Source organism: Typopeltis vanoorti, chromosome 2, assembly GCF_054136105.1.
Source record: "Typopeltis vanoorti isolate ZY-2024b chromosome 2, IOZ_Tvanoo_1.0, whole genome shotgun sequence".
Taxonomy (NCBI): Eukaryota; Metazoa; Arthropoda; class Arachnida; order Uropygi; family Thelyphonidae; genus Typopeltis; species Typopeltis vanoorti.
Genome location: NC_143550.1, coordinates 102,580,982 through 102,596,867, shown reverse-complemented (window position 1 = coordinate 102,596,867; position 15,886 = coordinate 102,580,982). Strand labels below are relative to the sequence as shown.

Genomic DNA, 15,886 nt, shown 5'->3' with positions numbered 1-15,886 from the left:
CACACTCTTTCTGAGGGGTGGTGACATGCTTATGTGTAAGCATGTCACCACCCCTGGTTTTAATGTGAATTGATGGTTGGGTTGGTATGGTACCAACCCAATCATCAATTCACATTTTAATCAACTGTCCTCAGTTTGTCAGTGAGTGCAGTCACTATTTTAGTCATAATCCATCTAAGCCCTATACACTCAGGCAGATTTTTCGTTTTTTTTTTGGTTTTTAAATTTTTTTAAAACATCAGTATTAATCACTGTATATGAATTATGTACAATATTACATATATTATTTTTATTTATAGAATGTAATTATTCTACATAAGCTTTTAATACTTGGTTTAGTTTTATCTGTGTTTTACAAACTTCTTTGTACTTGCTTTTATACATTTGTTTACATTTGTTTGTTTGTATACACCTTTTTATGCTGTTTTTCTATTAAGTAATTATTACTATATGTACTGTTATGATCTGTATTGGGACAGTATCACCTTAAGCAAACCAGTTTATATGTCTGTCTATCTGTGTTCACTGGGCATCTACAGATGCCGTATGGTCACTCCGATGCTCGGTGATGTTCCACACCTGGCCTCGCCATGTAGTCCTGTTGTTTGCTTTTCTGGCAGCCTCAACTCTCTGCAGATCAGTCACTCTACACACGCCATCCATCCATCTCATTGATGGTCTACCTCTGCCTCTTTTTCCAGGAACTTTACCTTCTATTACTGTTCTGAGAAGTCCTCCTTCCATCCTTTCTATGTGTATAAAATATTTTAACTTTCTTCTGTCAATATCCTTAAGGAGCCTTAAAGTTCTACTAATCTTTTCTAACACCAAATCATTTGTACGCCTTTCAGTGTATGATATCCTCAACAGCCTTCTGTAACATCACATCTCAAAAGCAGATATCCGTTTCTTATCTGACTTCTTTAGGTTCCAAGTCTCGCATCCATAAGTTGCTGTTGGAAAAACAACTGCATCCAAAATCCTCAACTTTGTTCCCATGGAGATAGATCCATCCTTCCAGATTTTAGACAGGTCTCTGACTGTTGTTTTAGCCATTCCCAACCTTTTTCTGACATCTTCTGAACAGCAATTCTTCACATTAATAATGGATCCCAGGTACTCAAACTTGCTGACTTCCTCAATTCTTTCTCCATTAAGATACATTTGTTTCTCAAGAGCTTCTCTGTTTGTTTTTCCTTTGAGAACCATGATCTTTGTACTTGCTAGATTTGAGTTTGAAGTCCTCTGTTATTACTGATCTTGTTAACTTTGTCAAGAATTAGTCCTAGTTCTTCCATGTCATTACAAAGGAGTACTGTATCATCAGCGTACCTCAGATTACTGATAAATCTACCTCCTATCGTAATTCCTGTCCTGAGCTCATCCAATGCTTTACGCATGATGTCCTCTGCATATATACAAAACAAGTGAGGAGAAAGTAAACATCCTTGTCTAACTCCTTTTCCAACTTGAAGCCAGTCAGTCAATCCAACACCTGTTCTTACTGTGGCTTCTTACTCCTTATACAAGTTGGTTATCAACCTGATAGTGTGTTGAGGAAAACCCATTCTTTTCATTACTTCCCACAGTTTCACATGCTCAACACAGTCAAAAGCTTTAGAGTAGTCTAAGAAACACATTACTAGAGGGAGTCTGAATTCTTTATATTTTTCTATGATCTGTCTAAGGCAAAGGATCTGATCTCTGGTGCCCTACCTTTCCAAAACCTGCTTGTTCCTCGGGCATCTCTGCCTCAACTTTGGCCTCAATCCTATTTAGCATGATCTTTAATAAAATTTTGCTTGCATGAGATATCAAACTAATAGTTCTATAATTCTTGCATGCCTTCATATCACCTTTCTTGTGTAGTGGTATGAAAACTGACTTCTTCCAGTCTCTAGGCCATGATCCTGTCTCCCATATCCTTGTAATCAATCTATGAAACACTCTTATCCCTCCATCTCCTGTGGCCTTAATTAACTCTGCTGGGATTTCATCTGCACCTGGAGCCTTATTGCTATTGAGCTGCTTAACTACTCTTTCAACTTCATGCCTAAGTGGAGGAGGTTCCAAATCAAAATTTTCTTGATGGGAGGACTCCACATTTTCTTTATCCACTCTGCTGTACAGTTCCTCACAGTATTCTTTCCATCTATTTTTGATTTCCAACTCTTCTGTTAGTAATGATCCATTTCTGTCTTTGATGACATTCAATTTACGCTTGAACTTGTGCTTTAAGTCACGAACTAAATAAAACATCCTTTTATAATTATGCCTTCTCATCTGGAACTCTGTTTCTTCACATTTATTAGTATATCACTATATACCAGTTTATATCACTATGGTTAAATCTTTGTTTAACCGATCCTTAAAATGACATTGCCATATCATCCTAATTTCTCTTCCAGTAGTTGCATTTTAGTCCGTCTGTGAAATTGGGGCTGAAGCATTGTAAAAAAGCAATTGTATTACAAAGTTTGTTGAACAATGCAATTTGTAGAGAAAGCTTGCCCTGCCTTGTAACTCCTTTCCTTTTACCAATTATATATTTGGTTTAATCCTTTATCCAAGTGTAAGCAAACAAAGTTTGCATCCGAAGTATTTTCAGGACTGGGGCAACTTGTGGCAAAGGTGGTATAACTTCTTATCACTTGCCTTAGCATCCCATAATGCAAAGCACATCTCCTCGCAGACATGTATAATTCTATGCATTAAGGGAAGGGTCACTACCCAGACCGGTTTTAATCTTTATTGAGGTCTCATCAGTGGAAGCCAGACCCAGAGGTGGTGATACTAAGGTGGAAGTAATGGATAAGTCATATTTCCATATAGAGTTGCCAAAAGGTGTCACACCTTATTAAAATTCTCTGGATTAGTGAGAGAGATAGTTGATGGGAGTTTTTTAAGGCAAGTGATGAGAATCACTAAAAAAACATTTGTACTAACCACAGTGATAAGTTTTAATATGTAAATATTTCATCCCAAGTATCTTGGGACATCCTCAGTACAGTAATTCAAACAATACTAGGAATAACATACAGTTAGGGCACATGATTACAATGGAATCTCAATATGCATGCAGTAACGTGTTATAGAAATAAATTAAAATATAACTGAACAAAAAAAAAATTAAAAAATAACATATATAAAGAGACTATTTTACACAATTTTGTATGACAATTTCCCATACTTTAGGAATAGTAAGAACGTCTTTGCGGTTTAAATTTGGTCTGTGTAGTAGGGCTTCGGCACTTTCTTTCTTCAGCACGTTCATGTTTATATAAAGATCTATGTAAAAGTTTTGACTTTTCCCAATGGATCCTATGTTTTGGATTTTCAACTCCATGTTGAGAGAGACCAGATTTCTGCGGTTTGAAAAGACGAATGTGGTCTTGATGTTCCAAAATGCGTTTCTGAACAGATCTACCTGTCTGTCCAAAGTAAGACAAACTGCAGGAGCATGGGATCTCATAAACGGCAGATCCCATGCTCTTGCAATTTGTCTTACTTTGGACAGACAGGTAGATCTGTTCAGAAACGCATCTTGGAACAAAGACCACATTCGTCTTTTCAAACCGCAGAAATCTGGTCTCTCTCAACACAGAGTTGAAAACACAAACCATAGGATCTATTGGGAAAAGTCGAAACTTTTACATAGATCTTTATATAAACATGAACGTGCTGAAGAAAGAAAGTGCCGAAGCCCTACTACACAGACCAAATTTAAACCGCAACGACGTTCTTACTATTCCTAAAGTATAGGAAATTGTCATTCAAAATTGTGTAAAATAGTCTCTTTATATATGTTATTTTTTTTTGTTCAGTTATATTTTAATTTATTTCTACAACACGTTACTGCATGCATATTGAGATTCTATTGTAATCATGTGCCCTAACTGTATGTTATTCCTAGCATTGTTTGAATTACTGTCCCAAGATACTTGGGATGAAATATTTACATATTAAAACTTATCGCTGTGGTTAGTACATGTGTTTTTTAGTGATGAATTCACTACAGGTTTCATTGTATAAAAAAAAAGTGATGAGAAGTTTCACCCCCTTTGCCACGAGTTGCCCCAGTCCTGAAAACACTTCAGGTGCAAACTTTGTTTGCTTACACTTGGATAAAGGATTAAACCAAATATATAATTGGTAGCATAGCCAAGTGAAAAAACTTCCATCCTTTCTTTATAGTTGAATGGCATTTGTAGAAGGGTCTAAAGGAAGTTGGTTTCCCTCTCTCTTACACTCTGCCTCTTTCATTTTAGTCCTGCTGGACTGATTTTCTCAGAGAAGCATAGACAATGTACTCTCTAGTTGACTGTGCAGAAATTCTCAGGGAAGCCTAAAACAAGTAACTAAAAAAAAAAAAAAAAAACCTGCATAACCAAATTAGTTGAATTCAGTTCATAATTCCTGTTTTTTGCTAATAACCTGAATTTCTTAGGTGACTTTCAGCACCATAAGAGGAAACTATATTCCTCATTTGATCTTATGTATGTATTTAGTGCTTTAAATTTGGTCAGTGTGCCCTGTTGAATACTTCTGGCAAATGAAAATGGTGGATTGATAATATTCAACGGTGAACTGAAGTTACAGTAGATTGATTTGGATCATAATTGTCATTATAATTGTAATTTTTAACTTCTTACTGGAGTACTCGACTTGAATCATTGTCATCTTTTGATTCTCTTGTGCCAGACTACCCAGACCAGTTTCTCAATAGGTTGAAACTGGGTTGGGCAGTGGCTCTTCCAGTAATACATAGTATTATTATACATAGTTAAAAGGATGTGTACTTGGCAGTATGGAATAATAAGGCAATTAATGCAAAGTCATTAGCCTCTGTATACAAGTAGCCTAGTCATGAAGATACTTCATGCACTAACTTTGTTTGTTTACACTTTGCTAAAGGATTAAACAAGAATAGAAACAGGCATCTTTAATTTATAACCAACTGGAAAAACTATTTTTTTTTATTGATTGTTGAAAGTAGTATACTATATATATTGAAAACTTTGAAGAAAAAAAAAATGCACCTGCCTGATGCAGAAGGGACATAATATATGGTCAAGTGAGTTTTTTTGTCTGATTCACAATGTGTGTGTGTGACAGTCTGGCATGAATGTATCAACTTAGTGCTGGAATAGGGGGAGCTAGTTGGATTTGTGGATGTTGAGGTTGCCCAGGAAAATGAGCTCACTGTTTGTTTAGCTGGATTGTAGATGGTAGAGTTTCATGGAAAGAAATGTTAAGAGGTCAGAATGTTATTATTGTTTGGAGACCAGTAAAAGCAACAAATGAATGTTACTAAATGGGGCAAGGAAACCTTGAGAGTCAGAGAATGTCAAAAGCAGGGGATTCTAAATTAGTCATTCTCTGGCAGCCTATGTCAGTTTTCACACAGCCACAAGTGCCACTCTTGTGGCAAAAAGAATCCTGAAGTGTGTAGTTTGGGCACTGGATGTGGACACTAGACGTTTTCTTGGTTTCTGTCAGGAATAGGATGTGTGATCTTGGAAGACTGCAAGTGCTGGTGAACAACATCATTTATGTTTGTATCAATGCCACAGATGTTCGTAAAGTGGACGTGAAAGTGAGTTTTTAGTGCAGAGATTCTGACTTGGTTCATGTGTTCTCTGTTGATGATGTGACTTTTTTGATGGGATTGGTTTATGAAGGAGATTCATTTGTGTCATAGTGTTACTATCATTGTTTGTAGCAACCTTCCTGCTTGTAAGTTTAATTGTGATTAGCTGGAAAAATATAGTGGGGACATGCAGTGAGAGACACTCTCTTGGATATAATTTCCATATAGAGAAAAAACAGTCTCAATACCATGACATGACCTTGACAGTGCCCCTTCCTCCTCCCTGAATACCACTACTCAGACTCCCTTGAGGGACAACATGGTGTAATATTTCCTTTCTTTCTTCTTTTAAATTTTATTTATTCTAAATTTGCTTGCTCATTGGGTTATTTTAGTTTTGTTTCTTCCCTAACTTCTCAATCCCTTAGTTACAGCTATCTATCAAAGTTCCCAACCTTTCTGTGGCCTCACTTTTAATCGAGCTCGTGTGTAAATCTTTTAGGCAAAGAGATTGCCCCAAGGTAGAGCCAAATTCTCCCTGGCTGAAAATCTGAAGTCAACTCTTTTTCTGAACTAAGAAAATTTATTTGTTTAGCTGCGCCATCTTAATTCCTATACAATAGAATTAATATTGTCAGAGAATGCGGGTTCTCAAGACTGCAACCCCCCCCCCTGCTCCCACATATAATGAGAGTTACAAGTAATCTGTATGGTTTGTGTCTGTTTGCTATGAATACATGTCTTAACTTTTTTTTTGTTTTTGAGGATAGCACATTCCTTTCACCAGTCATGTTCTGTTTTACTGCATCTTTGAATTTTGAGTATGTATCATATGACAGGTAACCTGGGAGTTTTTCAAACTCCCAGGTTAAAATTTTAAAGTGAGAGTTTGAAAATCTCTCACTTTAAAAAGATCATTTGGAAATCTGGCAGAGGTTTCCATGGGTAACTAATCTGTTTTTTTCCATACAATAAAATTTAAGTAAGAATGAATTATAATCTGATGTCAAGATGTTTAATGTAAATTACTCTCTTTATAAGAGAAGAGCATAAATTTGATTAAGCCAGAAACCAACACTTCATTAAAAATTCAACCTTGATCAAAGTCTAATCAGTGGTAGAAGTTGTTTCCATATATAAGTAGGAAAATAGTGTATCACCATATTATGAAATTCTCTGATTGATAGATAATTGTAGCAAGTTTCTTTGCTTCATTATAAAATAAATATACTTATCAAATTTTTTGCCCCCCCCTTTACCTAAAAATATGCACATGAAGTAACGTCACATAGGCTACTTGTTTGTTTATGGAGGTAGATGACTTCACATCAAATTGTCCTAGTATCCCATAATGCATATTACATTTCCTTGTGGATATTATTTTATTAAAAATAGTACAATAGCAAAAATAATTTCTATTTTAGATGTTAGAAACATAAGGCTTTTATTAACTGCTCTGATACATAATGCATATAATTAATGCTATATTTTAATTTGCTTCATGTTCTGATCCATTTTCAGATTGCATTTTGGTTAATTGAGAATGATTTTCGTGTACTGATTGCTGCATGTGATACTTTTCGAGCTGGTGCAGTGGAGCAGCTGCGAACTCATACTCGTCATTTAAATGCATTACATCCCCCAGAACACCACGGAAATCGTCAGATGGTTCAGTTGTATGAGAAAGGTTATGGAAAAGATGCTGCTGGCATTGCCATGGAAGCTATTGGTTATGGTAATACATTGAATTTGATAAGTGCATTTATGAAATTTGATGAAATGGATCAAAATTAAAAAAAAATAAAAAATATTGTACATACCATGTGAAATATAAATATCCTAATTTATTTTTTAATATAGAAACTTGGTTATTACTTTCTTTATAAACTAGGACATTTTATTTGCAACTCTATAGAATGTTTTGTTTTTAATAAAATGTACAAAAGTTAAAAAGTACTATCCATATTATTGAGCAAGTTTGAACGTGCATAATAAAAATATAATTATTATTAATTTTTTTAAAAAAATAAATTTTCTTTCTAAATTTAATATTATTATGTGACACCTCCAGGGAGTCCAAAGAAAATTTCATTTTTTTTAAAATTGGATATTTTTTCTTCATTAATGATGTGAATGAGTGTAGTGCTATAATATATTTTATTTGTGTGTGAAGATTTCTGCTTTTAATATTTGTACATTATGGCACATGCATATTGTCATGTGTCATATAGGATTCAACATTGCATTGCAAATTTTGGTTTGGCTTTGTTATGTTGTATTTATTTGTGTGTGTGTGTGTGTGTGTGTGTGTGTGTGTGTGTGTGTGTGTGTGTGTGTGTGTGTGTGTGATGGATAATTTATTGGGAATGTATTTTTAAATTCATTCACTTGCAATATATTTACCATTCCTTGTTACAATACATCTTTCTCATCACTTTACATGAGAAAAATCGATGACTTGCTTTTGCTTCCATCTAATAAAGCCTCTTATTTACTGTCCTTCTGCTAAAATTTTCAAAATCTTTTTGATCCAAATTTTTTTATTTTGTATTAAAATTGGCCATATGTGATGGGAGGGAGATGAATCTATCCCTTTGCCTCTGTAATATCACCTCTCCCCCTTTCATTTTCTTCATAATTACCAGAAAATTCACATTCCCTCAGTCTTTCTTTATAGCCAACATTCTCAGTATTATTACCTTATCAAGATAATATTAAGTAAGGAATGAGGGGGAAAAAAAAAGTTCACTATCCATATGTGATCATGATTAATATTCCCTACAATATAGTAATCTTTTGTCTTTGCCACGTGGCCCTGACTTCCACTATATTCATCCTCACTCTGCTATCTTCTCAATTTCTTGCAGTACAGTTTCATCAATATGGCTCATAATCTTTTTCTCAAAAAAAAAAAAAAGAAAAAGAAAAGAAAAAAAAAAGACAATATTGAACTGATACTGACTTAATTTAGGACTTAGCAAAACAGTCTTTTTTTTTTTTTGTTGGTTCACATTATCCAGAAAATGATGGATGATGGTGTATAACATAATCAAATATTTGAAACAAGGATGGCTAATCTTTTTAAGTGAGCCTAACAAAATTGGTTAAATCTTTTAAAAAAACTACCATTGCGTTTCAGAATTTTGCACAGTACATCATTATTTTTCTCATGTGCATTTTACTTGACAAAAGTGTAACAAAATAAAAGAATGAAATAAAAGATATTTCAAAGATGCTTTAAAGTATTAAAATAAAATCCTTTTTTTTTTTATTTTTAAAAAGTAACTTTTAGCTTATAGTACAAATTTAATATGAAATGAAAAAACATCTTATATTATATCAAAATTAAAGGAAAATAAGTCTTTAATATCAGTGAGACTTCTGTTACTGCACATCATTGATGACAGATACTTTACATCAGACTTATACCTTGACATTATTCAAGAGATTTAATCACACAGATTTGTCACAATTTCATTGGTACATCTCACCACTCTGACTTCAAATAAATCTCTGTAGCTGTTTACTGTGAATGGTGTGACATCACAACATGTCTACAGAGAGAGAGCAGGCCTGTACAGGTCATGACTCAAGGTAGATTTCTGGAGTGATGTTTGAAGTTTAAAATTTTTTTGGGATGCTCTGAATTCCATGTGTGTTTCAGAATAATTTGTACATGTGCCAGTATGAGCATGCAATGGATTTTTGTTGCCTGTGTTCTATCTATATGATGGTATAACATAATCAAATATTGAAATCTGTTTGTGTTACATAATCAAATGTGATACTGGCTGGAAGGTTGCTTAGTTAAACAAGACCCCGTTTTTGTTGTTGTTGAGAAACTAGGGTGAACAATGAAAAGTTAGTTTACTAAACAATCCCAAACTGAGCAGAACTGAGAAGATCTCATCCCTATCTTCCTCAACATGTTAGGCTCAGTGGCCTGTCATGGCCAACTAACTTGCTCCATGGAAACCCATTTATTACGTTTAACCTAAAGCCTGTTAGTTATTAATTGGATGTAGCTGTTAATTTCATGTGTTTTTCTGTCTCGTGGAATGAAAACCCCAAATTTCCAGGACAAAAATATACTTCTCACCTCCAAGTGATACAGGCAAACTCTCATTCATTTGAAAACCCCTTATGAGTGTTTTTCAACTGAAAAACACTTATAAGGGATTTTTTTTCCTCCAGATATTGTAAAATTAAAGCAGAATAGCTAAACATGTCATAGCAGGCTTTAGGATAAACGTAGATGATATATCATAAAGGTAACAATGTTTGGAGGTTTTTGAAAAAAAAAAACCCTCTAGAAATGAATGAAAGAGTAAGGCAGCATAAAAATGTTTTGAATTCTTCATTTCTTTCTACGTGTAATATTTTCAGTGACATCAGTCATTCCAGAGAGTCATTTCTTCCTTTTGACAGTATAAGCTTTGTACTTGTTCTGTGAGTACAACATAAAGTAGTTTTTTACCTTTACAAAAAATATCAAGATTCATACATTCACCAAAACTTCCACATCACTCCATGAAAAAACCAGGCATCTATGAGATTCATTGGTCTTCTGTCATTTATTATGTAGGCCAGACAGGAAGGTCGGGAGAGATCCTCATATCTGAACATGTAAAAGATGTCGAAAAAAAGACGAGAGCATGAATCAGGCCTGGCTTTCCACACAACCACTACTGGCCATCAAATACTCTGACAACAAAGAAAATGTCATATATTGATTGTAACTGTTTTGCAAGAAAATTAAAAGAAGCCTCGCAAATTCTTAGGATCCATACACAATGCAATAAAACTCAAGGCTTAATTTTTCATCAAGTATGGTCTGTTTTCATTAAATTTTAACTGCCTAGGATATAGCACTTGTGATACCACATAAGATGATAGCAACAACTAGCAATGTTCCAACCTGCATATAGTAACGAATTTACTATTTGTGTTCTGGTTTATCAATTATATTTAACATTTGAAGTTATCAAAGACATCTAATTGCTTATTTTTATTAAACCCCTTATTTATATTATGATGTAGTTTCAATACCGAAAACTTCCTACATGATCTCCCTTTAACAAACCCATACTGATAACCACAGAAAATACTGCTGTTATCAATCCTTTTCTGTATTCTAATTCTTACCGGTCTCTCCAGTACCCCAGTTGTGGTGTGGCCTATAATTTGAAGCTACAGCCTTAACACCTTTATGTAGTGGAACAATTTTACCCTTCTTCCACTCTTATCATGTTTTAAGACATTAAATAGGCATACCAATTCTACTGCCAATTTCCTGGAACATTCCTTTAAGATGTGTGGTGATGTGTCATCAAATCCTATCATCTTTTGGACATCAAGGTATTTATTTCTTCAAATACCTCCTGTTTACTCACAATTAAGCCATCCTCTCCTATGTCCCCCTACACTTAAGGTCCTCATGATTCCACCCTGATCAGGATGAAACACCTTTATAAATTGATCACTGAATACCTCAACAATGTTTTATGCAGCAGTTACCATTCTACCATTTTCATCCATTAACATCATCTTAACATGATCATTCTTCCTTCTATTTGCCACATATTTAAAAAACTCTAGGGTTTTTGTTTGCCTGGCTTGCCAATTTCTGCTCATACTGCACTTTTGTTTTCCTTACTGAGTCACTCTCCTGGCTTGTTCTTTATACTCTTCATGTAACTGATTATTACCATTATTCATTTTGTACTGCTTCCAAAGTGCCTTCATCCATTTTACACCTACCTTATTCAGCCTTTTGGTCTTTGGAATACATTCACATATTGATGCTGTTAAGTATTTCTTTGTCAATTCCCAAGCAGCATTTACTTACAGATTACCTCCTCATTCTATGCTATAGCTCCAAGCTATCTCCTATGCTTTTCATAATCACCAGCCTTATAATTCCACATATATCCTTTCCTTACAAAAGTCTGCATATGGTTATCACCACAATCCAGGTGATCCTTTATGAGCACCAATTGGAGGAAAATCTGAAACCCCACTCACCGTTGCATCCTCTGATGAAACGATCAGGTCTAAAACTCTTGATCCTCACTTGCCCTCCTTTATGTGCTCCCTGAGATAGTTATCTCTCAAGAACTCGAGAAATTCATTTTCCTTATTCCCAAATGCTATCTCTTCATTCCAATCTATACTGCCATAATTAAAATTATCCATAATAATTACTCTTCCTTTGTTCACTAATCCAAGATGTTTATACACTTCTTCATCACTATCCTCCACATTTCTGGACCTACAGCAACATCTAATTAAATAAGTCTTCCTATGAACCTCCACGTTACACCACACTGCCTCATAACTATTCTGCTATTTCCCTCTTTCATGTCTATCTTATGTGGACATAATTCTCCTGCTATCATCAGCAGCACTTTCCCCCTCTCTTCCTGACCTTTTTATCCTTGCGAAAAATAATGTATCATTCCATTTCTATTCCCACTAGAATATCATCTTTATTCAACCATGTTTCACTTATTGCAATGATTTTGGGAAATAAACTCAATCAGTGAAACCATTTCGTCTCCCTTATTTCTGATACTTCTGGCATTTGTAAACAAACACAGTAATTCATTTTTAGGTCTATAACCAGTCTTATCCAAGCCACTTTGTGATTTCTCCACCACACCTGCCCAGTCACCTTTATCACCACTTACCACATATATCTGCTCAGTCTCAACTTCCCCACCCATATTGCAATATACTCCATCTTCATACACACATTCAGTGCCATTTTCAATACTCACTCTCCCTATTCCATATTTCTCTGTCCACCTGGGCTCCCTGTTCCTCTTGCATTTCCATTCTCTCTTGATCTCTCACACTACTACTATTGTTTTCACTGCCAAGCACTTTGCCTCTTCAACTACTCTCCTGATTTTTCACTTCATCTCTTGCATGCATCAACACACTGTGCTTCCATCCAGCAACATTTTCTCCAGTGCACTCATTCCAAAGCCATTCAAATGCAATCCATCATGCCTGTATAATTGCATTCTTCCCTCAAACACATGCCATACATCCAAAAACTGTACTCCCTTCTCCTCACACAGCTCCACTAGCATACTATTCATGATTTTGACTCTGTTGCAACTCATCATTGTCATACCTTGGCAACATACTGGCAATCTTTCCCACTCCACTGTTATCTTTCACTCTTCTCAATAAGCTCCTGATATTCATCCTTATATGCTCCTTATATCCACTTAGATCATTTGTCCCCAATTCACCACTAACTCTCTTGCTTGTTTTTTCCTCATATTCCAGTGTCCAATGCCTGAATTTTTCTACTCATTCTCCCTCCTGGATAGCAGACCTTATGGACTCTCTCTCATTAATTGATCCTCTATGGAATCTCCATATACTGCTATCCTGGAATCGCTCATCACCTCTTTTACTCTTTTTTTTCTTCCATTCTATTCTCTTTCACACTTTCATTAGTTTCCAGTAAATATCTAACATCACTCTGCATATTCCTCATTTCATTTTTAATAGCTGTTTTATCAAATCTTGCATTCCAACAATTTCACTCTGTCACTTCTGCAGTCTCACTACTTCTTGTTCTGCCACACCTCACTTCTGTTTCCTCATTCATACTTTCTTTTGCTCCCTTATCACTAACTTTTGCTTCCACATTCTTGCATTCTTTCACTTCCTCAGTTTCAGTAGCTTCTGTTTCATTTCCGTTTCTTTCATTTATGCCTTCTATTTTTAGCTATTTCACATTTATTGTCTCGTGGTCTAATAATATATCACACATCCTACAAAATTTTCATTCTCTCTCTCTCCACAAACACATCTCTTGCACTCTGCCATGCATACATATTACACTCACGACATCGAATCATTTTTGAAAAGTATGTCATAATGCCACTTGATTTTCATGGCACTCGCCTAGTCGCACCAGCCGATGCCTATGTGGTTGTCCTCATAAGTACTGCCATTGTTATATTTAAAGAAGGCAATTTCAATTAATAAATCACACAAGCACACTTTGTTATCAAAAATAAATAGTACAACACTAAAATTCACAAAATATTGCCAATTATCACTCAAAATAGCACTTATCTTTTGGAAGATCTTTCCAACACATACAATTTTTATGAAACACATGCTCTGTGAGTATTAGTTAAGATAACTTCCCCCAAATTGAGAAAGTGTGAATTTTTTTGTCATGTTGGTGTTGAAGAGTGATAAAGAGGAAACATGCAGTTGAGGGTCTATACTCATATTCTATTCAGTGGAATACTGAAGTTCTACACAGAAGTTATTTTCTTCTGGAAAGCTTGTATAAAAAGAAAACTGAAACACTCATTCACAGTCCTAACTTTAATAAAAAAAAATGACCAGCATTAAATTTTCTTGGTTTTTGGAAGTTATCACTAATACTCACCATTTGTGTTTTATAAAAATTGTAATTAATTATTTAAATTTAAAATATTTATTTTTATTTTAATCTAGTCTTTAATATCTATTAATGTAGATAGAGATTAATTTACCCCCCCTGTAGTCTATAGTGCATATAATATCATGTACTTTTAATTTAATCATTCATTTTTATGTTCATCTCTTCTTACTGTAATATATTGAAAATGGCTATGAAACATAGCCAAAACTTCTACAGAAATAAATAATACATTTACATAAGTGGCTTATGTCTTTGACTTATGATATGTGCTTTTTTTTTTTTTTTTTTTTTTCATAGATTTCTCTGGTATATCTCTTGGAAAATCATGGTTTGAATACCAGGTAGGAATTTTGAAGAGTAAGGATGAACCCCCTCATTCCAACATGTATAATTTCTTTAACACTCACAAGTATCTGGATCTAGAGAACAGAAACAGTAGTCTTACTGTGGAAAGGATAAGTAAAAGTCCTGGAGATCATCTTCCCATTTTGGCATTATAGTACCAAAGGATACAGGTTATGAATGGCTGAGGGGGTGGATGTTCTGCTAGATAGATAGATAGAGAGAGAGAACTTGTATAAGGTTATGATCTGAATCACCTGAACAACGTACTTGGAAGAACTGGTTAGGAAGAGATCCAGAGTGGTGGTGAGAATAGTTGGGTATTCTGGCCAGTAGATAAACAACTTGCTTTAGGTCATTGTTTATCAAAATTTTCTGAGCATCACTTCAAACTTGGTTGATGGAATTGGAAATAGAGCTAGTTGGTATTGTAGACATCAAGGATGATGACTTCACTTATAGTTATTGGATTGCAGGAAGTCAAGCTTCATGGATAAGAATTCAAAGAGTGAGAATGATTTTCAGAATTGGGAAAGTTGTGGAGATGGCAGATAATTAAAACATAATGAGGCAAAGAAATCTTAAGCCACAGAAAGTCAAAAAAGAAGAGATTCAGGATCAGACATCCTCTGACAAAGAATATCAGAGTTTACAAAAGCACAGGACCACCATTGTGGCAGTAAGAATCATGCAGAGTATAATTAGGACAGTTAAGATGGACTGGTGGTTGTGGCAGCAACTTAGTCTGATCAGAGAACAGGAGATTGGACTTGGATGTCTGTAGGTGATGGTGTACATTACTTAAGTTGGTGTTTATGTCACAAATGTTGAAGTGAATGCAGAGGAGTTTTGTCTGATATTTGGGGGAAATTTTTGAGCAAGGTTTATTTTAACTACATTGATACTATATCTTCTGTGTTTATTGTCATGCTGGTGTTCAAGAGGTGAAGTGAAAAAGAAGGAACACGTAGTGAGTGTCTCTACTCTTAGATATACAAAAGCCCCTACAAAAGCATTCTAGAAATTTATAACTATTATTATTAGAAAGTTTTGCTTTTCAAATAGCATTTACTGAATCTTATCAATTTTGCCAATTGTAAAAATAAGCTGACAGCAGTATCATATTTCTATACTGAAATCAAAACACACATAAGATCCTATATATATATATATATATATATATATATATACACACACTACTACTACTACTACTACTATGATAATTCTCTTATTTTAAATATCAATCTTAATTTCCTCAATAATTAAGTAAATTGAGTCTTCACACTTCTATATACAAAAATGAAAAAAAAAAGTTTAATAACAGTAAAATATATTAAATGTAACATACAATATTCTGGACTTTAACCATAGTATCTCATCTTGAGAATCTAAAGAAATAATTAAGTAAATTACATCTCATCTGGGATCCCCAAAATATGCTAGCTAAAAAGAAAATTATTTTTCTTATCTGCATCTGGACTTCTCTTGAAAGAAAGTTTTTTTATTTATTTTAG

At 34.5% G+C, this 15,886-nt stretch overlaps 1 protein-coding gene across 1 annotated transcript in view; it reads left to right on the top strand.

Annotated features, from left to right (window-relative positions):
* The window catches only part of SrpRalpha (signal recognition particle receptor alpha), a 149,809-nt gene that overhangs the window by 114,580 nt on the left and 19,343 nt on the right, over positions 1-15,886 (top strand). The window contains exon 10 of the mRNA XM_090412420.1: positions 7,112-7,325. Within this exon, the coding sequence (XP_090268546.1) occupies positions 7,112-7,325 (214 nt within the window). The remainder of the gene's footprint in view (positions 1-7,111; positions 7,326-15,886) is intronic.